The sequence below is a fragment of the Phyllostomus hastatus genome, unplaced genomic scaffold (assembly GCF_019186645.2).
Source record: "Phyllostomus hastatus isolate PE091 unplaced genomic scaffold, TTU_PhHast_1.1 phas_contig_29, whole genome shotgun sequence".
NCBI lineage: Eukaryota > Metazoa > Chordata > Mammalia > Chiroptera > Phyllostomidae > Phyllostomus > Phyllostomus hastatus.
The window spans coordinates 47,749,973-47,772,612 of NW_025333835.1; the positions used below are offsets into that span (position 1 = coordinate 47,749,973).

Consider the following 22,640-nt stretch of genomic DNA (forward strand, 5'->3'; position numbering starts at 1 on the left):
TTCTTATGAATTGAAACACTCAAGGCACAGAGAAGTGTTTGGTAACAGGAAACGTTTATTGGTACTTCATCGCTCTTGTTCATAAGCTTCTCCAGAGTGTCATGTTCACAGCAACAAGGGTGTTAGTATGGAGCAAGGGTCACGTGCATGACACGGACCAGTACCCACTGTCACACGTGTGAACAGGACTCCCGTGAACACTCTGGGGAACAAGTCTCGGGCAGCGTGGCACCACTGCTAAACACACGCATGCCCATGCTCCCCAAGACATTTTATTTTGTGTCACTAGAAAAGGCACCTCAACTGTTGAATTTTTAAATGTTTTTTTTCATTTTTTATGCCTAGAAGAACCTGTTCTCTCCTGATATAGCCTCTGAAGCTTGGAAGAATTGAGGGTTATGGCTGGAGGATGAAAACTCAAGATTACAAGCAGACAGTTCACATGGAATATATGCAATAGTTTCTGGCACTGCAGCACCTTGAAATTTTTATCAAAGCCTTGGACTTCTTGCAGAGACACAGGTGCCTGCAGCTACTTGATTTTGGAAACTGGATAACATGGGCCCTTAAGTCCCCTCCACACCTTTCACACGCCTGCGGTTTTTCTCAACTCTGATGAAATCAAGTTGAAAACGTTCAACATGTTCTGAATCTAGACTCTCCTGCGCTGTGTGGTCTTTCAACAGGAAGACTAGTCCTCCCTAAGCATCACAATGCACCCTGTTCCTTGAGGATCTTTAAGGGGCACATGAGTCCCGCGTCTGGGTCTTGCTCTCCCACACAGGACACCCCTGTAAGACTGTGCCCCACGGCTACACTTTAATAAAGTGTTTTGTTTTGGACAAAAAACATTAAGTGTGTTTTTTATCTTCTGTCTTATAATCTGCTTTTAACTTTAATTTTTGAGTGGGGACCCACACAGCTCAAAAAGATAAAGGCACAACACATAGATTTACAAGATGAGATCAAACTCGTTTGAACATGTGCACGTTGCCATTTTCATTCAAGTATATCAATGGGGAGACTTCTAAGTGGGGCACCAGCTTCAAGCATCACCTTTAAGAGTAAGGAACAAACAGCTGTTATCCTGAGTCCATCTGCTCTAGGAGCTTCGTGTACATGGTTGGGCTCCGTCTCCACAGGTGCAGGTACCGACCGGACTGTCTGCAGCCACCGTCAGTCCATCTCCTAGAGCCAGAAAGAACCAGAATTAGCTGCTCTAATTTTTTTTACCACCAAGATATTTGGTCATCATTCTGACTTTTTTACTTTAATTTTTTAGGAATTGATTTGAGAGAGAGCGAAACATGGATTTGTTGCTCCACTTACTGATGCATCATTGGTCGACTCCTACCTGTGCCTGGGGTCGAACCCGCAACCCTGGCATGTCTGGGTGATGCTCCAACCACCTACCTGGCCAGGGACAACTTTTATTTTAAATTCTCTTTCTTCTGACTTCCTTTTCGCTCGTTTTCCCTCTTTCCTAACCTACTTCAAACAACGCGAGCTCCTTCTTTCCTTTTCCAGGGATTCGTTCTCTGCCGTGGCCCAGGCGGCACTTTAGGCTCAGTCCTGGTGTCACAGTGTGGAGGCAGCCAGGACGGCGCACAGCTGAGTGAACGTGGCCGTGCTGTTTGCCAGCAGCCCCTGTGAACGGCTGGGGGTTCCACATACCCTCACCTGACCACACACTGCATTTACCAGGACATACACCCAGCTTCTGGGACAGATCATCCACATAGGACACACACAAGATCGTTTCTCTCTACTTCTGCCAACCGTCGGCACCGAGGGCTTGGGAGCCGGGAGCCTGTCTCTCTGCTCCGTGTCTGCTCCTGAGCTGTACCCACATCTGCACGCACATCCCAGCCCACGGGACTTCCTTCTCTCCGGGGACCCAGGTCAGAGACGCGCTCCGGCCTGCAGCCTGGTCTGTCAGGCTGGTCGCAGGTCATGCCCAGCTCACAAGGGAGCCTGGGACCGTCAACAAGCGAATGGCTGCATGCCCCACTATGAGCCCTGCAACTGCGGGAGATGGGGGAGCAGTCTCTGCTACAACTGAAACTTGGATTTTCTGACTTGCCTCAAGGACGAGTTAGAACCTGTAGCCCTTCATGCACTGCTAACAACACCTGTAGCACACTGTTCATTTGGCACCTTTCAAGTCCAGTTGGGTCTTCACTGCTGTCCTCTCCTGTGAGTTCTCCATGCCCCCCCCCCCACCTCTGACACAGTGGGCTTCACGGCTCTGTCCACGATCGTTCCCTCAGGTCTAAACCAGCTGTTCTAATTTACAAACCAGAATTCAGCCCCGAAGAAGCTGGGCTTTGTACAAAACCGCATTCCCCAGAGGAGCCGAGATGTGGCTATTCCCACCTACAGGGTCCCTTCTGGTGCCACGTGGCACCACACCGAGCCCATGGAGTCGAGCCGCTGTTGGGGCCCTTCGGGCTTTGGGGAGCGGCCGTGACATCGCAGCAGCGCACCCATCAGATGCTGGCTGGCAACTGCTGCCCGGGAACCTTCCTGGTGTCCCTGCTGCCATGGCAGACAGGAGCCTTTCAGGTTTATCGGTCAACATTAAGAGGGTCAGATGTCTGGGTCACGCTCCTGACCCCTAAGATCCCAGAGTCGCCAAGACTGCCAACTACACAGACGCGAGACACCCACTGCGCCGCACTCGGCTCGGTGAGCCGGAAGCAGCGGCTCGAAGGACGCCTGCCTCCCGGGCAGCGCTGCGAGGCGCTGGGACTTGTGAGGTCCTGGTGATCGCCTGGCGGACGTGTTTCCGGGGCGGGCTTTAGACAGTTCCCCCGTTTGGGCCACTCTCTCCTTCATCCTTCTTGATGAGCTTTTTTCGATCACCGTGTTTTTAAAGAATGTAGTCAGACTCATTTGGGGGCGAGGTGAAGCTGGGAGGGGACGAGAAGCTCAGCTCAGGCCCCTCGGCCACGGTCTCGGACGCCCCGTGTGCCTGCCCCGCAGTCGCCACCCGACGGGCAGGGTAAGGGAGCCTTCCCTGCGGACAGCAGCACGTCTTACAAGTAAAGCTGGCGAAGCTCAAAAGGACACCAGGGGCTCCCTGGGCCTCCTACCACACCGCTGTGTTGCTCGTGAAAGCAGGGCCGAGCCCACCTGCCTGAGCAGGACGGCCCTACGGCCTTCCGTGCAGCTCGGGCATCAGACGCAGGCTGAAGGGAGGAGGAGGAGGAGGAGGAGGAGGCAGAGAGCTCGGCCAGGCTCCCGACCTCAGGGGAGGTGGGTGCGGGGAGCAGGCGGAGACCAGAAGCATGCAGGGAAGTGCCGAGGAGCTTACATTTCTGACTAAGTTTCTCACGTAGGTGAGCAGGTTCTGGTTAATAAAATTCACTGTTGTCTGGAAGACCTCGCGCAGCAAGGACGGAGTGTGACTGGCCACCTTCCTGGCCAGCAGCATGGTCACCAGCAGCATCGTCTTCTCCCTTTCCATGTCTCTAGGGCAGGCCTGCAAGACCTGGTCCACCGCGGTGGCCAGGCACGCCCTCCGGCCCTGCAGAGGCAAGAACAGAGGGCTCCCATGGGGCCTGAACCAGGACTGGGCCACGCCACCCTTCCCCCCAGGGCGCTCCAGTGTCACGGGGAGGTGGTTCCAGAGCAGCCCTGGTGGCAGGGAGAGGGAATGAGCAACAATTCAGTGTTGAGGGGCGGCCGGAAGGGCAGGTGAGACCACTCCCTAGAGTGCGACACGGGCCAGACCCAGGGTCCCCAAGCATCATGTGCCCGCACCCGCACCAAGGACCCCTGCCTCTCGGGCGCCGCCGCTGGCAATGAGCGAGCTCCCCACGACGCCAGTGGTGGGAAAGGACCCTCAGGCTCCGGACTCCCGTGGGAGATGAAGTGGACGTGTGGGGGGGCGCCCAAGGCAGTGCAGCGCAGCGCAGGGGACCAGACCACTGAAGAGGGACAGGCCCCCCTGGAGGCTCGAGGCCCGGCCTGGCTGGACCCTGGAGGACCGACGCGTCCCTACTCAGCAGTGAAGGGGGGAGTCCGCAGAATGGAACCCCTCTCCCCTCAAACTTCTGTCGGCATGCATCTGACCTTGGGGTGTTTCCCCTGCTCCCCCGAGTTCTGCAGAAAGGACATGGTGCTGCGGACCCGTGTGGGCACCCCCACAGCGTGAGTGAGTGGGTGGGTGACACCCCGGAGCCGAGAGCGGCGGCTGAAACACCACTCTCCTCGCCCCGTCCGGGGAAGGGACTCAGCGTCCTCTGTCGCTGTCCCCTACGGCGGGAGAACGTTGTTTCTGGACGAGGCGTATCCACTTTGCTCCTCTTGCTGCTTTTATCCCCAAACTCTTGACTGTGGCTCAGGGTTCAGGTTTCTTGAATGTCAAGTGACCTGATCCTCTGGGAAGACCCTTAGCCGTTCTGTTACTGCTACTGCCACTGCCGCCCCCTTTGCGATGGTCTTGGACTGCGCCCCTCACGGGAGGCTGGTTTGTCTGAAGGGGCACAGAAGACCCGCCCACTCCCCGGGGACCCCAGAGCAGGCACTGGGGGAGGGGGAGCCTCACTCACTTCGTCGGACAGGCTCCGGTCCCTGAGCTGCACCGCCAGGTGGTCCACCAGACTCTGGGGGACCCTGCGGTCCATCGTGTCCCCGATCTGGGCGAGCTGCCGGGCGATGTCCCGGATGACATCCTCCTGAGTCTCAGAACCTGAGGTTCGGGCAGGGGCGGCAGAGACCAGGCGGCCTCAGAGGAAGGCCTCTTCCACCCCCTGACCCGCACCACCCCCGGAAAGGGCGGGGTGCTGCTGGGGAACACAGCCAGCGCCCACCTGCAGGGCACCCCACGGCGGGGGGCGGGGGAGGTCCCGGGGAAGGGCCTGAGCGAGCAGGCTTCCCCCTCACACCCCGAACACAGATTCCACGCCCGCCCACGAGAGGGATCTGCGGCGGCACCTGAGGCGGGGCCCCCAGCAGCCCGGGCCCCGCCCCCTGGCAGGCGCGGGCGGGGCTTCGCCAGGGAGGGCGGGGCTTCGCCAGGGAGGGCGGGGCTTCGCCAGGGAGGGCGGGGCTCGGGTCTGGCCCAGTTAGAGCCCTCCCTCCGGCCCGCCCCCAACCCCGCGCCCTGCCCCCTCGGCAACCCTCCTCCTCGCTCGCTCGGGCCCGGGGCTCTCTCGCAGGCGCCCCCCCCAGGACTGTTCGACACCCCTGTCCCAGGCGCACCCTCCCCCCACGCCGCGTCCCCGACACCCGGGACCGCGTCCGACGTGGTGCCGTCTGCGCCCTCCCTCGGGCCCTCTCTCCAGGGCGCCGGCGTCAGGGGGGCCCCGCTTTCCCGCCAGCCGCGCAGCGCGGGGACGACACCGCGCCGGCAGCAGCCGCGGGACGAAGGGCTGGCGGCGCGCCGGCTCCCAGCGAGGGCTCAGCGCGGGCAGCTCGCGCTCGTGACGGCTCCGACGGCGGCTCCCTTTTCCTGGGCGTGCCCCCCCGCACCCCCCCCGGCTTCCCACGCACCAGGACGGGAGTCTCCCCCTTCCGTCCTCGGCCAGCGGGCAGATCCCACCTCCCGGCACAGACCGGCTGCCCCTCCCTCCGCCGGCTCGCCCCGGCCTCGCCCCCGCGCAGTCGGAGGCCTTTTGTGCCCCGGGTGTTCCGTCTGCCTCCCCGTGGCGCTGACCCTGACACACGCAGTGCCCGCCCGACACCGCGTTCCCCCTCGGGTTTCCACGCGCTCACCTCTGCTGACGTGCGTGTCAAGTCCCCACCGAACCTTCAGTCGCCTCCACCTCCAGCCACTCCCTTCACACGTTCTGGCCAGACTCAACGACGAACCGGGACCGCCCCAGGCCCGGGCCCTTCCTGCCTCCCGGCTCCGGAGCGCGCGGGCAGCACTGCCCCGGCCTCCCGGCCAGGTCAGCGGCCTTGCTGATCCCCGCGGGCGCGGCGTCCCGCCCGCCCGCCCGCCCCCTCCCACCCCAGCAGCTGCGGGAGCTGTGGCCCCTCCGTGCGTGGGTTCACCCACGGAACCGGCAGTGGCCCGAGCCTCCCTTCTGCCTTCCGCCTCCCTAGTCGACGCGCGCATTCCTGCCCGAGGGCGAGGTGACGTGCGCCACCCTGCGACCCCTTCAGCCAGCGCCGTGCCGGCTGACGACACACTCGCTGGACCCTGAGGTGGGGACGGTGGGCCCGAACCCCCAACCTGAGGCCGAGCTGGGGATCCGAGGGCCAGGCGGCTGCTGGGCCTCCTCGCGGCCACCAGAGGGCGGTGCAACCCCCTCGGCCAGCAGGTGTCTGCGGGGCAGGATTCCAGGCCTGTTCTGGCCTCCCCGTCACCCCAGGTTTCCCAGGCAGCGAGCGCATCTCACGCGGGGGCGCCCACGGTGACCGCCCCGCCGGGCACACGCTGGCCCAGGCCGCAGGAGCAGGGCCACAGACCCGATGTTTGGAAACCACTGCTCCCTAGCTGGGGAACGGCAGGTGCTCGCCCCGCCAACAGAGTGCCTGGGGCGCCCCTCCCTCCGTGGGAGCAGCAGGGGCAGCAGAGGGGAGTCCACCCTGAGGCTAGAGGGGATGAGGGTGCAGGGAGTGAGGAAGGTGGGGGACAACGGGCCCGGAGGCAGGGCAGCCATGCCAGGGCCCAGGACTCGTCTGACCGGGGCTCATCATTCTCTGTTCTCTGGGCCTCCGCTTCCTCCTCTGGAAACGAGAGTCAGGCCCTGCAGTGCCCCTGACGTGCGCAGAGGTGAGCATGCGAGGTGCTGCAGAGACGCAAAGCGTCCTTGCAAAGGAACCACTGCACCCTGGCTGCTGTGGCTCAGTGGATTGAGCGCGTCGGCCTGTGAACCAGAGAGTCACCGGTTCGATTCCCAGTCAGGGCACAGGCCTGGGTTGTGGGCCAGGCCCCCAGTAGGGGGCGCAAGAGAGGCAACCACACACTGATGTTTCTCTCCCTCTCTTTCTCCCTCCCTTTCCCTCTCTCTAAAAATAAATAAATAAAATGTTAAAGAAAAAAAAAAAACCACTGCAGACTCAGTGAGGCCTCCCCTGTGGGGACCTGGGACTCCTCCACCCCCATGGCACCCAGACGTGTGGTGGGGACTTTGCCCCAAGTCCCTTCGGGCCCTAGGTACCCTGACTGTCGCTGGTGACACCAGGCAAGAGGGACGGGCGCCCACCTCTGTTCTGGTCCTCGAAGACGAAGTGGCTGCACCGGCTGCCGTCGGTCTGCAGCTCCTCCTCGAGGTGCTCCTGGGGGCCTTGGGGCACCGCCAGGGTGCAGTCCAGCTTCTTCAGCTCCTCCCGGAAGTTGCTGGGGCCCTGCTGGAGGAAGCTCAACACCAGCAGGTCTGTGAGGTGCTCACCCCCGAGGCTGGAGCCGTTGCGGACCTGAGGGGAAACGGGGGGGGGGGGGGAGCCTCAGACACCAGCCCGAGACCTGAGTCACCTGTGGGCCCGGAGGTCCTGCAGGTCTCCGAGGGCCGCAGCCGCGTCTGTGGGCCCAGGGACACACCAGCTGGCCGTCCGCCATGTGACTGACATCCTGGCGGCGTGTAGCCGGATGTGCGGGGGAGGGAGCCACCAGGGCGCTTTCAGGACACCCTGGCTTTTGCCAAGTCCCAGGAGTCCCTGACCCACACCCACCCCCGCCGGCCACGAGGGGCCCTGCAGGAGCAGCTCCTCCTCCTCCACCATCTCCTGTGGGGGCGCCGGGTGGTCTTGTGCACACAGTAGGTTTTCAGCAAATACTAGGCAGTGGTGGCTGGATACCTCGGCCCTCGGGCAGGCTGGCTTTACTCTGGGGGGCCAGGGATCCTGCTGCGACTGGGAGTGGCCGTGACCTTGGCCCATCTGCTCGCCATTGCACAGCCTCTGCTGTGGGCGACTGGTGTGGGGACTGTGCTGGGGACAGTGCTGTTGGCGTCACCGGCCAGGTGTGCTCAGGACAGTCGAAGACCCGGGAGGGAGGAGGGGGAGTGCGGGAGGCCCAGGCGCACGCGGAGCAGGCGTGCTGGGCAGCAGCGGATGGGGGTGCAGGTGGGTGCATTTCTGCCCCGGAGTCTGCGATAGTTTTCAACAGAAAAATGAGAAACGCTTCAGAAGACGATTTTTAGGGGGAAGTTGTTTTACGGGCACAGAAGGCGCATGGGCAGGTGCAGGCACCAGCGCCGGCCCGGACGGGGAGGGAGTCTAACGGGGACAGAGCTCTGGCCGCAGACGACGACTCCGACGACTCTCTCCCGCGAACGGGCCTGACGCCCTCACACCGGACACGGAAGGGGTGGCTGGTAAACTTTACGCCATGTACCTTCCACCACAGCTTAAGATATTTTACAATTTTCAAAAATGAAAAGAAATCAGAGACAAAGGTGAGAGGAAGCAGTCACAGGAAGAAAGCGCCGAGGGTGGGGAAGAGGCCGCGGGCCCCCCGCAGCTCCCAGCGCCCGAACACAGTAGGGCGTCCCCGCCAGGCCTCAGCTCCGGCCCTGTGGCTGCCGGGCAGCTCCCGGGCTCCTGAAGAGATGTCGGAGGCACCTGCACAAACCCCCCAGGTGCTGGGACCTGCTCCAGGCTCCAGAGTGCGGGCAGATGCCGTCCGCCCGGGGCAGCCGCTGGAGCAGCAGAGGGCCGGGGCCCTCGGGTGCATGCAGGGGAGCTGGGGGCCCTGAAGACCTTACAGAACTCAGCAAAGGAGCGGAGAGCTTTTGATGGAATGCGTTACAATTTTCTCTTCCGAGCTCGCTGGAAAGCAGGTGCAGACAAGGCCCCGTGTAGGTGCCACCCTGTGAAGGCAGGGGCTGGCCCGTTTGACCTCTGGGTGACCTCTGCAGTGCTGAAACGACCTCACGTCAGAAAGCCCCCCCACAGACAGGCAGGGGGAGCACAAGGCTGCGAGCAGAGAGGGGGACACGGCGCGGGGGGGAATCCAGCCACAGGGTCCTCCTCCGTTTGCCGCACCACAGCCAGCAGGGTCGGCTGGGTCCCACTGGTCGTCCCCCCACGCCCCCACCCCCACGCGCCCCGGAAGCACCTGACCTGGCGATTCATGGCGGCTGGCGGTACAACCGGAGTCCAGGCACAGGCGTCCCGGGCAGCAGCCTGGAAGGGACACAGACACACGGGTGGGACACACCTTCTGGGAGGGACGTGGACGCTGTCCTGGGCCCTGGCTCCGAGCTCTGCAGCCCCCGAGTGGGTCCCCTCACCACCCCACCGCTGGCCCCGGTGGCCGCTCCCCTTGCCCAGCACCTGGGCGGCGGCCCCTCGCAGTGCGGAGACTCACCCCGGGGCCGCGTGGTGCACCGGGCTCGCCCCCCGACCCCCGGCTCCCGATGCCCAGGCCTCACAGCCCGCACAAGGAGGGCGGCTGGCCACGGACACTTTGTAAGTAGTGTGCACATCAGGGAGTTTCCTACAAAAATAAGCTTAGCTAATAAAGCAAACCAAGCGGTTTGCAGGAAATCCGTTTTATTATTATTACCCCTGGCAGGGCCACTAACCACAACTCTTCCTTCTCACAACAAAGGCGCCAGCTCCCCCTCCCCCAGGAGGGTTCTCAGAGCCGTGGGGGATCCCCTCCCCGTGCCTGCTGTGCCGCACTTGGGGGAGGGGCAGTGGTAGTGCGGTGCTGACCCCGACCTCGAGGAGGAGAAGACTCGGTCCCACAGTCAGCCTCTGATGTCCCTCAACCATCCAGCTCTCCGAGAGCAGCTGTCTCTACCACCCCGATTCCTGAGGCTGGAGAAAAAGGACGAGGTGTTTTGTTTTTATAAAAAATTTTATTGATTCATTTGAGAGGAAGAGAAACACTGATTTGTTGTCCCACCCACTGATGCACTCACTGGTTGATTCCTGCATGTGCCTTGACCAAGAATCGAACCCACAACCTTGGTGTGTGGGGACCGCGCGCTAACCAACTGAGCCACTGTCAGGGGCAGAGATGGGGGATTTTGGAAAACACAAATTACCTCACTGGCTCTAAGCCTCCCTCACCAAAACCAAATACAAAACGTATTTTATATTGCCTTTCCCTCAAATGTTAACAAGAAAAAGCCTTAAGCGTCTCAGTGGATAATCTTATTACTCGTCCTAGGTGGTAACTTTCAGAGACCAGGACGTCTCTGTCTGCACCAGTCCGTATGTTCTTGAGTGTCATGTGGTTCCTCTGCCTCTGATGGTGTTGCTGATGTGGAAAAGAGGTCTATTTAACTGGCTTAAACAAACAAGTGCTTGTATTAAAAATTTCAGCCCTGGCTGGTGTGGCTCAGTGGGCTGAGTGCTGGCCTGAGAATCAAAGGGTCACCAGTTCGATTCCCAGTCAGGGCACAGGCCTGGGTTGTGGGCCAGTCTCCATTTGGGGGTGGGCGAGAGGCAACCACACATTGATGTTTCCCTTCCTTTCTTCCTCCCTCCCTTCCCCAGCCTAAAAATAAATTAAAATTACAACCACAGAACCATCGCCGCGGGGAACTGGAAGACTAGTTGAACGGAAGAAGCCACACGAAAACTGGTAGGAGGGGCGGAGACACCAAGAGGGTCTGGTCCCACACCCACACGTGGCGGCTGGAAACGGGGGTGGGGGGATGTATCTTGGCTGCACAGGTCCCCCCGAGGAGTGAGGGGTCCCAGCCCCACACCAGGCCCCCTACCCCGGGGTTCCAGGGCCGGGAAGAGAGTCCTGACCACTGGACGTGAACAACCAGCAGGGACTCCATCCAAGTGGGCTGAAAGGCTGCCCAAGACTCAGGCGTCCCAGTAAAGGGCCCACAGGGCCTCGCTCACTCACGCACACGCCCCCTGCACTCCAGCCAACGGCCCGCACCTCTCCCCCTCTCCCCGGGGCTCACGGGGAGGAACTGAAGCGTCCTGCGTCGGGGTGGGGGGTGGAGGGGCAGCTTTCTCCAGACTCGAGGGGCCACAGGCACCACTGTTCCTTTGTTGGGATCCCCCAAACGGAGCCCACAGGGGGTCAGATAGGAGTTCCCACCACCTGGCGCACTCACCACCCCCGGGCGATGCTCCGAGTCCCAGCCCCACCCCATCCAGAGCCCAAACACAGCTCTGAGGCTGGCCCACGGAGCCGGCCAGCCTGGGGCCGCGCTGCGGTCTCTCCGCAAATCCGCCAAGGCTCGAGCCCCGAGTGAGTGGTGCAGGTGCCTCTGGCTGAGGAGCCCCCAACCAGCCAGGTGTTTCTCAGGCAGCAAACAAGGAAGATTCCGACTTTGAACAAATCGTTTCTCGAACGGTTTTCCGGAAGGAATTCAGTTTGAGGGCCAAGGGCCCACTGTATCTAACTGCCGGCAGGTTCTCGAACCCCCCCGCACCCCGGTCTCCTGGCAGGAGGTGGAGAGCAAGGCAGCAACCCCGCTCCTGCAGGGTGACAGTCCCGGGGAAGCCTCAGGAGGGGTCTGCAGGGAGGGGTCCACGCCCCCCCCCCCCGGCCCCGAGAGGTGCCCCCGGGGTGTAAGTCACTTTGAGCTGAAAGTCACGAGACCATGCAGGCTCAGGAGATGGTGTCCCCTCTTCCTTAAAGAAAGTTAAACCAGGGGCCTCGCCCATAACGAGAGTCATCGCCAGAGAGCAGCTTTCAGGACCGACGCGAGGGCAGGACACACCTGCGATAAACACCTGTTCCTTGGGGGTCCTGCCGCGACCTCCCTCCCTCCAGAGCCCCCGGGCCCGACCTCGCCCGTGGCTCGGAGCGCTTTTCTGTCTCCAGCCTCTCCCGGGCACCATCTGCTTCCCACGTGGGTGGATGTAACGAAATTTGGCCGTTTTCTCTCTTTAATGGGTCTTGGGTACGTTTACTCCTCCGAGCAGCTGAAAGAACCTGAACGGCACAGAGAAGTCTCCTCCTCCCCCACAACCAGGCCCGAGCTTCCTCCTCTCCTCCGTCCTGGAGGCCCACACGCCTCCCTGGCCCACGGGGACCCTGCTCCGGCTTCCAGCTCAGGCCTGCCTGCCTGGTCGGAGGAGGGGAGCCGCCAGGAGCCAGGGAGCTGGAGGGCAGGACCCTGCGCCCTCTGCCCCCTCCCTCCCCTCCCTCCTCTGCCTTCTCCACGGGCCCCAGGGGAACTCAGAAGTTCAAACACTCTCTCTGACCACACCGTTCCTCTTCCCCGCCCCTCCCCCTCCCAGCACAGGAACTGGGCAAGACCAGTGGTTTGCAGCCCTGGCCACACACTGGGATCAGCTGGGAGGCTTTAAAACAGACTGACTGGGCCCTGGCCAGGTAGTGCAGTTGCTTAGACCATCATCCCAATATACCAAGGTTGTGGGTTCAATCCCTGGTCTGGGCACGTGCAGGAATGGAGATGAGTCCATACACAAACCCTGATATTTAGTTAACTGATCTTTGACAAAGCGGCCAATATAGGAGTAAAGTCTTTTCATCAAATGGTGCTGGGACAACCGTCCCGCACACCAAAAGGTCATGGGTTCAACTGCTTGGTTGGGGTGCATATGGGAGGCAACCAATTGATGTATCTGTCTCTCGTTGATGTTAACCTCCGCCCCTCCCTCCCAGTCAACAAACATATCCTTGGGTGAGAACTTAAAAAATGTTTTTTAAAGTAGGAATTTGGGCCTCACCTCACATCATACACAAAAATTAACCAGAAATAGATCATGGACCTAAATGGAAGGGGTAAAACCATAAAACTCTTAGAGCACTAAACTTCATGACCTCAGGATGGGCAATGACTTCTTAGGGCACCACAAGAACAAGTGACACAAGAAAAGCATATACATTGGACTTCTTAACAATGATAACTTGTGTTTCGAAAGATACCATCAAGAAAGTGAAAAGACAACCCTCAGAATGGGAGAAAGGATTCGTAAGTCATCTATTTCACAAAGGACTTATATTCAGGATAGGTAAAGAATTCTTTAACTCGACAATAAAAAGACAATCTAATAAAAAATTAGACAAAAGCCCTGGCTGGTGTGGCTCTGTGGATTGAGCGCCAGCCTGCGAACCAAAGGGTCGCTAAGTTTGATTCCCAGTCGGGGCACAGGCCTGGGTTGTGGGCCAGGTCCCCAGTAGGGGTTGCATGAAAGGCGACCACACACTGATGTTTCTCTCCCTCTCTTTCTCCCTCCCTTCCTCTCTAAAAATAAACAGAAAAAAATTGACAAAAAGCTTGAATAGTTCAAAGAAGGTACTCAAATGGCCAATAAGCACTCAAAAATGCTCAACAGTATCGGTCACCACAGAGTGCTAATCAGAACCACAATGAGATGCCCACTAGCGCGGCTAGAATCAAACAGGAAACATCAGGTGGTTGCCAGGGTGTGGAGAAAGCGGAACCCTCCCGCACTGCCGGTGGGCACGCTGCACGCTGCACGCTGCTGCTGCTGCTGCTGCTTCCCGGGAAAGCTGGCAGGGCCTCAGGACAACCGCACCGAGTTCCAGCGCTGTTACCAGCAGACCGTCTGCCCAGAACGCCGCAGTCTCCCCAGCGGCCAAGACGGCAGCAGAGGAGGTTCTTGCGCGAAGTGCGCGGAGAGCCCTCCCCACCCCGACCCCTGGCTAGCAGACTGGAGGGGGCGGGGAGGGGGCGGGGAGGCGGGCAGAACAGCGCGGGGGCGGTGCTGGGCTGGAGAGGCCTGTACGTAATCCTTCCCGAGGACGGAGGGGTCGGCTGGGCTGCGGGCCCCCTCGAAGCACACGGAAGTCTGGGCAGGTGACTGGTCATTCTGAGAAAGCACCGGTCCGTCCACCCCCACCCTAGCGTCATGGGGGGAACAAAGCAGCACTCCTGCCCACAACCTGCCGCGGCCCGCCCGGCGGCGCACGCTCCAGCCTGGACGCACGTTGCCCGCGCCGGGCGGGCTCCGCACGCAGCCTCCAGGGGGAAGCCCGGAACGCACTGCAGCCGGGAACAAGCTCCGCCGCCTGGGTGGGGGCTGCGACCACCGAGCAGCCACCTGCAAGCTGCAAAGGACCGTCCTTTAACACGGAGCAGGGGCTCTGGGCCGTGGCTGTTGTCCTGGCCTCGCCGAGGACTCCACTGGACTTTCTCCACGGCAGGAAGAGATGGTGTGTCCGACCGCAGTCCGCCCTTCTCCCCGGCCATGCGGCTCCTGCGGAGGCCGCGCTCCTGCTGCACCAGCACCTGCCTCACAGTTCGGCTTCTGTGGCGACAGGCAGCCGGATCCCCGTTTTGTTTTTTTTTTCCTGGGGGGGGGGGGTTTACAATATGACCCAGCAATTCCACTCCTAAGTACATCTAAAAGAAACGAAAACCTACGTCCACAGAAAAATTTGTGTCTGAACATAACTATTCAGAGCAAGATTACAGAAAGCAGTTGCAAAGTAGAATTCACCCAAATGTCCAACTAATGAGTCAGGGAACAAGGTGTGGGCTACCCCCACAATGAGATGCGTGCTTGGCCGAGAAGCGGGAGGAAGCACGGACATGCCGCAACACGGATGGAAACAGCACAGGAAGCGGCAAAGCCCGTCACAAAAGGCCACAGGGGTTCCACTCCCACAAACTCCCCACGACAGGCAAACCCAGACCTGCAAGGTGGGTCCGGGCAGCCTGGGGAGGCGGGGCCTGGAGTAACTGATACCGTGCATGGAGTTTCTTCTGGGGAGGTTGACCATTCACCAACACCCCCAAAGCAGACTGTAGCAGCAGCTGCACAACTCCGAACACATTAAAAAAACACTTGAAATGGGTGAGCTTTGTGATACGGGAAATATCTCAGTTAAGGAAAAGGGCAGCCTCGGGGAAGGTGGTTTCAAGGGCCTGGGGCAGACTTCTGGCCGAGATGGAGGCGTAGGCAGACACACTGTGCCTCCTCGCACAACCAAAATACGGTCAGCAACAAGTCAGAAACAAGACAACAACCAAATCTGAGAGAAAATTGAACTGCATGGAAGTCGGACAACCAAGGAGCTCAAATATACACATTCATCCAGACCGGTAGGAGGGGCGGAGTCAGACAGCCGGGAGGAGAGGGGTCGCAGCACAAAAGGCGGTGGGCATCCTGCGTGAGGCATCCCGGGAGCAAGACCGCAGCGGGCGGACCCTGGGTGCGCAGGCGGCTGGCAGACCCGAGAGGCAGGGACGGTGAAGCGAGGCACTGTGCGCAGGGCGCCTGGCTGTGCGGGCGACCCCACATCCGCGCACAGATGAACCAGGCGACACTGGGCAGTGAGACAGACCGTGCAACCCAGGGCCCCAGCGCCATGAAAGAGAGCCTCAGGGCACTGGTTGAAAACACCTGTAGGGGTTGAGGTTCAGAGAGAGACTCCCAGCCTCACAGGAGAGTTCGTTGGAGACACCCACGGGGTCCTAGAATGCGCACAAGCCCACCCACCCGGGAATCAGCACCAGAAAGGCCCAGTTAGCTTGGGGGAAGCGGGGGAAGGGACTGAAATCCCACAGAGAGAGGAGCAGGCGCCATTGTTCCCTCTCGGGCCCCGCCCCCACATACTGTGTAACAACCCAGCGACTGGGTTGCCCCGCCCTGGTGAGCACCTAAGGCTCCACCCCTCATACTAATAGGTGTGACAAGAAGAAAAAAAAAAGACCCGAATGGAAGGGAAGATCACAGCTCCACAGCAAATACAACTAAGTGACCAAGAGATAGCCAACCTATCAGATGCACTGGTGATCAGGATGCTCACAGAATTGGTTAAATTTGGTCACAAATTAGATGAAAAAATGAAGGCTACACTAAGTGAAATAAAGGAAAATGCACAGGGAACCAATAGTGATGGGAAGGAAACTGGGACTCAAATCAACAGAGTGGACCAGAAGGAAGAAAGAAACAAACAAACAGAAAAGAATGGAAAAATAAGAATTCAAAAAAATGAGGAGAGGCTTAGGAACCTGCAGGACATCTTTAAACATTACAACATCCGAATTATAGGGGTACCAGAAGGGGAAGAGGAAGAGCAACAAGTGGAAAAGGTATTTGAACAACTAATAAAAGAGAACTTCCCCAATCTGGCAAAGGAAATAGGCTTCTAGGAAGTCCAGGAAGCTCAGAGAGCCCCAAAGAAGTTGGACCCAAGGAAGCACACACCAAAGCACATCATGATTACATTAGCCAAGGTAAAAATGAAGGAGAGAATCCTAGAAGCAGCAAGAGATAAGGGGACAGTCACCTACAAAGGAGTTTCCATCAGACTGTCAGCTGATTTCTCATAAGAGACCTCACAGGCAAGAAGGGGCTGGAAAGAAGTATTCCAGGTCATGAAAGGCAAGGACCTACATCCCAGATTGCTCTCTCCAGCAAAGCTATCATTTAGAATGGAAGGGCAGATAAAGTACTTCCCAAATAAGGTCAAGTTAAAGGAGTTCATCATCACCAAGCCCTTATTTTATGAAATGTTAAAGGGACTTATCTAAGAAAAAGAAAATAAAAAACACGTGTAGTAAAATGACAGCAAACTCACAATTATTAACAACCACACCTACAACAACAAAAAAAAACCCAAACTAAGCCAACAACTAGAACAGGAACAGAACCACAGAAATGGAGATGACATGGAGGGTTAGCAACAGGCGAGTGGGAGGAGAGAGGGGGAAAAGGTACAGAGAATAAGTAGCATAGACGGTAGGTAGAAAATAGACAGGGGGAGGGCAAGAATAGCATGGAAAAATCTAGACACTAAAGAACTTATGATCCATGGGCATGAACTAAAGGGGGGGATGTGGGTGGGAGAGGGTGGGCAGGGTGGAAGGGAGTGAAGTGGAAATGGGACAACTGTAATAGCATGATCAATAAAATATATTAAAAAATAAATAAAGGGCCAGGGCTCTTTTTTCCCTGTTGACGTCAGAGAGGAAAGGCTAGAAAGAGAAACATCAGCTCTGTTGTCCCACCCACTTGTGTGCTGATCGGCTGACTCCTGCAGGTGCCTGGCCAGGGGTGGAATCTGCAACCTTGGCACACCAGGGCCGCGGTCTAAGCTCCTGGGCCGCCCGGCCAGGAGACTCTTCACCAGGTAACTCAGGCCACCCCCTCCCCCAGCTCCGCTGCTCCCACAGGTGCCTGGAGTCTCCCGCTCCCCTCCCCCGCTCAGGCCCAGGGCTTCCATGAGCACTGTGTGTGGCAGGTGAGGCCACTGGGTAGAGGACAGGTGTCCTGGGTGCTATTCCCAAAAGTCCAGGTTGGCTTCTGTCTCCCTGCCCCGCCTGTCAACTCTGCACAACGACTCTTCCCGATCCGTCCGGAGAAGCAGCACGTGACCGAGGCCAGGCCCGAGCCTTGGCCGCCTGGAGGTGGCAGGAGGGAAGGACGGCCACCACGCATGGACAGAGGGCCTCCCCTGCGTTCTGGCGGGAGGTCTGGTTTCCTCATCCGCGAAGACCAGACCGGGCGGAGAGATGGGCAGTGCACACGCTGGTCAGCGCCGCCCTGACGAGGCGCTGTGACCAGCGGAGGCCCCGGGCTCGGCTACCGCCCACGGTCCGAGGAGAAACCGAGGCTCTCCGAGACGCGGCGGATGCCCGGGGCCAGGGGGTCCCACAGCCGAGCTGCTCTGGCCACCTGCCCGGGACGCCGGGTGTGGCGAAGGGATGGAGACGCCGCACCGCCTGGACAGGCGTGGCGAGCTGTGCCGCCGCCCAGTCCCAGGAACCCGCCAGCCTCAGCCCACGGCGGACCTCTGCAGGCTGGGTGAGGAGCCGCCTGCCCCGCAGGGAGGTGCCCGCAGAGCGGGGCCGGGGGCGGTCTGCCTCAGCCCCCTTGGAGCCTCCGCGGTGCTGAGCCTGCGGCTGTCCCGCCGTTCCCCCCACCCCCCACCCCCGACACAGAGGTCCCCCGGCCCAGCAAGGCGGGCAGGGCCCCCCGCAGGCGGCCTCCTCCTCCCTGTTTCCAAGGAGATACCCCCCAGCCAGGGATCTCCTGCCCGCCCCACCCTTGGTTAAACGTTGCTGCTGACGCTGAGAGCCGGGCAGTTGTGGGGGACGCCAAGGCCCGGCGCCTTCTCCAAACTGAGTGCCAAGCCACTGAGGCCACAGGCCTGGGTTCGTCCTCCAGGGACCCGGCTCCTCAGCGCGGGACCCTCCCATGCACCGACGCTTGGGGGGACACCAGGCCTCCCACCCCTGCCGCCCTCCCTGGCACCGAGTCCCTGCCCTGTCCCGTCCTCCTGCTGCCCCAGCCCCTAACGGGACTCCGGTGCCCCTGCTCTGACAGCAGCTGGCTCTGCCTAGAGCAACAGACCTGACCCCAGTGCAAAGCAGCCTGTTTTTAAAAGGCCTGGCACTCCCAGCTCACGAGGGGACGGCCCTCCGAAAGTGGACAGGTTGCTGCTGGCCCCACAACTGCCACGTGACTTCACTCTCGACTTCACTCTCTCCATCTGGAGTAGAGGCCCCCCCCGCCCCGCCCCGCGGTGGGAGCACACTAGGTGACAGGGATGGTGCCCAACACAGAAAGGCACCCGAAGGTCTCTCCCTCCACTGTGTGTCTGGGGTGGGGGGCACGGGCCTAGGCAGAAGCCCTTGCGACGTGGCCAGTCCCGGAGCCAGGGACCCAGGGACCCAGGACTGCAGCCCTCTGAACATCTGTTCAAACGTGCAGCACATACGTGAGAAACCCCCACGGATGTTTCCCACCTGCGGAGTTTCACAGAAGAGCGTGAGAATGAAAGTGATACATCGTTATGCAAATCACACCCAAAGGGAGCAGAGCCCCCCCACAGGACAGGACAGGTGATTCCGCAGGTGAGACCCTTGCACATGTGCACACACACACACGCACACACACTCGAGCACGAAGGTCGCGTGGACCTGCCCCCTCAGCACAGCCACCGGCAGGTTCCCGTCTGGCCGGCAGAGGCCCAGGCCCCAGGCTTTGCAGACCATGACCCCGGCACCCAGGGCCCAGAGGACCAGCCCCGCCGCGTGCGTGGTGCCCACTTCTGCGCAGCCCTCCCCACGCATCCCTGTGCCGCCCCAGGGCAGGTGGCCGGTGGCCGCTGGTGAGCCTCAGGTAAGAGGCCCCCCTTCCACCTGAGCGTGGTCTCCCTTCTCCTTCTCGACTCCTCCTCCTCCTCGGGCACCACTGCCAGCAGCTGGAACCCGCAGGACTGCTGAGGGGCAGGGCGCTGAAACCCCGCCCCATGTTCTCTGGGGGCGGCTCTGGACCCCTGGACACCGACCCGCAGGGAGCCCACCAGCTTGACTCACGAGGCGGCAGATCCCCTGAAGTGGTTGCTTCGCGCCTCAGGCAGAGTTTGCCTTCCCTCTGAGACTTCCCCATTTTGAGGTCGCAGGCAGGAAGGGGGGGGTGAGTCAGAGTCAGAGGGCGGTGGGGCTGGGGGCCTGCGGGTGGTTCTTGGGGCGGCATCCTGTGGAGAGGCCCTTGGGAAGCTCCTGCCTCTCCTGGGACGACTGCCCTGTCACCTGGGCCACCTTCAGGGCAGAGGAGTCACGGGAGGACCGTTGTCCCCCTCTTGGCTCCTCGCCCTCCAGGTGGAACAGGTGAGAGGTGCGAGGGTGGAGGGCACACCCCCCCCCCACCCCCGGGGACGGGCCGGGAGCCGGGAGAGGCGGCTCGCCCAGGCAGAGAGCCCAGTGGGTGGAGATGGAGCTCAGGGTCCGATTCCCTCGGCCCCGGCGGGTCCCGTCGCCTCCCCGTGCCTCGGTCTCCCCATCCGGTGCGCAGGGGTAGCCCGGTCTCCGATGACCGAGATGCCCACACGAGCTGACTCACGCCCACGAAGTCCGCTCTGGTGCGTGTGGCTCGTGGTGAGCTTGTGGGTCGGGGACAGCACCCCCCGCACTCTGCTGGCCGACCTCTCCACACCTGTCAGTGGCTCTGGGCAAGGGTAGGCGGGCTCGGGTCGCCAGCCAGGTGTGGAGGCCTCCGAGCGGGAGGCCCAAGGGGCAGGCAAACGGTCACCAGGGCGGCGGCCTCGGGAAGCACCCCCTCGGGGCCAGCCCTGCAGAGCCGGCCTCCCGGGTGCCCCCGCAGGACACACACAGTCCTTCCGGCCTTGCCAAGGCCGGCTCGCCCCGCGCCCCGGGCCCCCACCTTGCCGAGACAGGAAGAGAAAGCCAGTCCCCCCCTCCTGTGAGAGCAAGACCCCCCCAGAAGGTCCTCCCGGACCTGCTAACGAGTGGAACTTCCACTTCCTCCGAGAGCCTCCCAGGTGGGCCGCGGCCCTGAGGCTGCGGGCAGGGGCTGCAGCGCCCCTTCCCACCTGGAGGCGCCCGTGCCCGCCCCCAGGAGCCTGCCCAGCCTCCCCCCCCTGCCCCGAGCTGTCCTGAGGACACTTCCCCTTTTGGAGCGGACGGGCTGCTGGTCACCGGTCAGAGTCCACGCTGACAGCCCCACCTCCTCAGACAGAGCAAACAGCGGCCGGGAGCGGACTGGGCGGTGAGGTGGAGGGACAGACGGGCCGTCGTGGAACAGTCCGGACGTCAAGTGCAACGCAGGGAGCGCCCTCAGTCGTGCCGCGGTGCCTGTGCAGGCGCCCGGCGGGCACTGGGAACACCGGGGGTCTTGCTCCGCAAGGTGTGTGACTGGCCCACGGGCAGCACACACAAGACCCGCGGGCCGAATCCCGCCCTCCACCTTCTTTCTACCCGGCGGCCGCACCGAGCTCCTTGCCCCTGACATTTATGCAGCCCTGACATTACACTCAGCCCTTTGAAGGCAGCCAAGAGGCTGATGTGGCCCCCGGTGAACATGAGTGTGACACCCCTGGGCCGTGCACCCGAAACTGGTGCCTCCAGGGTACTCAGAATGTCAACTGCAACTGGAGGAAAAAAATAACAACCCCTAGCAACCCCTGCCCGTTCACACAGCTCTTCAGGCCAAAGCCCACCTCCCATCAAGGCATGGTGGCCTCTGTGCCAGCCCCTCGGGGCCCCATGCCCAGCACAGCAAGGCCCCAGCGCTCCAGGGAGCCTTGCCCGTCAGTACCTCTCCCTGCACACTCTGGGCACAGGTGCCCTTTTCCCAATGTGTCTCACTGGAGCTCTGTGCATCTTGCCTGTAACACCAGACCTCCCCCCGCCCCTCCGGCTCTGCCTCTCTTCCAGGACACTCCCTCCCAGGGACTCCGGGGCCCAGGAAGGTCCCCTCAAGCCCGAACCTGCCCTGGACCCAGGCGGGTGGAGACGGAACGTGAAAACCGCATCTAGCGGAGCCCCTTCTGGAAAGGGGCCGGTGGAGCTGGCACCAAGGAAGCTTGGGCCGCAGATAAGCCTTGGCAGGAAGGGCTAGGGTGCCTGGTGGTGAAAAGAGGCAGTTTCCTGAAAAGGTGGGGGTGTTCTACAGCGGGGCGCCCAGCCTATGCCTCGCCACTCCCAGGCCCCCCAGACGGACTGTCAGGTCCCACAAGGTGGGGCCCAAACCCACAGCTGACGCTGTCCCACCACCGGCCGTGGGTGAGGGAGTAAAGCCACCCCTACCCCACGGACTCCTGGGCCCTGAGGGTCGTCTCAGTCCCCCCAGGGTCTCCTAGGGTCACTGACATCAAACTAACTTTATGCCCCCGCCCCAGCTCCGCACACAGTCCCTGCGGTGCTAAGGCGCACCAGGGCAGGTGCTACGCCGGCGCCGGGGGAAAGTGCCACGGGCCAGAGTCCAAGATCTGCGCCTCGATTTGGGTTCCGAGTCCGTCCATTCCGGCGGGGTTTCTCGTCTTGGACGTGGGATGCAAGGCCTCCGGTCTAAGCCACGCATCGGCGGGACATCTGAGCCCTCCCCAACCCCACTCTGTGCCCCGGCATCCGGCGGGAAGAGGCCACACGCGAGGCTCCGTGGGGGCGTTGAGGACAAAGCCTCTCGGTCCCTGGCAAGGCCTGGGCCTCTCGGACAAGGGCGCCAAACGCGGAGCGCCCGGGCTCGCTCTTCTGCCTCCGCCCGGGGCGCACCAGGGGCTCCGAGCGGAAGCCTCCCTGGCCAAGTCCGGGCCGAGGGGACCGCGGAGACCGCGGGCGCCCCGACACCGGTGCGGAAGGTCCGCCTGCGCCCGAGACCCCTTGCCCTCCGATCCCACCCCAGGGCGCGCGCGGCCGCGGCCACCTCTGGAGGGCTGGGCCGGCGGCGACCCCTCGCCCGCGTGCAGGCGCTCCGAGCGTGGAGCTCCCAGAAGGTCCCCAGTAGGGTGCGGGACCGGGCCAGCCCGGCGGCTACTCACCCCCAGCAGCAGCCGGAGGCCCAGAGGCAGCGGGCGCGTGGGCGGGCGGGCTGCGCGGGAAGCGGAGGAGCGAGCGCCGCTCAGTGACTTCCTGGACCGCGGGCCCCGCCCCGCCCCCGGACCGCCCGCGCCAGCGGCCAGGCCCCCGCGTCCCGGACTGACCCCGCCCCGCGCGTGTCCCTACCTGGGCACCGCCCTGGCTCCGCCTGGCGCGGACGCCGACATGCAGAGAACAAGGTCCCGATCAAGGGAGCCACCTGGGGAGGGTGGCCGCTTACCCCGGCGACACAGGGGTGAGTCCAGGGTTTCCCGCGTGGAACTGCGGGCTCTGAGGGAGCTCGGGGACGTCCGGTGCGCCCGGAGCGAGAAGTGCAGGGCCGGGAAAGCCCCTCGCCTGGTCTCGCGCGCAGCGGTCGTGCGCCCAAGCCAACAACAGACACTTGTGGCACCAGCGAAAGGGAAACAGAAACAGGAAAGCGCCTTTCTGGGAGGATGAGGAAGCTGCTCATCCCTGAACACGGACTAGAAACTGAGCTTC

At 61.5% G+C, this 22,640-nt stretch overlaps 1 protein-coding gene across 3 annotated transcripts; it reads right to left on the bottom strand.

Annotated features, from left to right (window-relative positions):
* Positions 1–35: 35 nt before the first annotated feature.
* On the bottom strand, positions 36–22,640 carry BID (BH3 interacting domain death agonist). Of its 3 annotated transcripts, none has more exons than XM_045839031.1 (6): positions 22,381–22,640; positions 9,019–9,081; positions 7,161–7,371; positions 4,557–4,696; positions 3,317–3,529; positions 36–1,188 (listed from the first exon to the last, which is right to left on the bottom strand). In XM_045839031.1, the coding sequence occupies exons 1-6, from the start codon at positions 22,609–22,611 to the stop codon at positions 1,177–1,179; spliced, it is 870 nt and encodes a 289-aa protein (XP_045694987.1). In that variant the 5' UTR covers positions 22,612–22,640; the 3' UTR covers positions 36–1,176. The 3 variants fall into 3 exon arrangements, with proteins under 3 accessions (XP_045694987.1, XP_045694988.1, XP_045694989.1); XM_045839032.1 differs by lacking the exon at positions 22,381–22,640 and adding an exon at positions 22,103–22,243; XM_045839033.1 differs by lacking the exon at positions 22,381–22,640 and adding an exon at positions 9,266–9,284.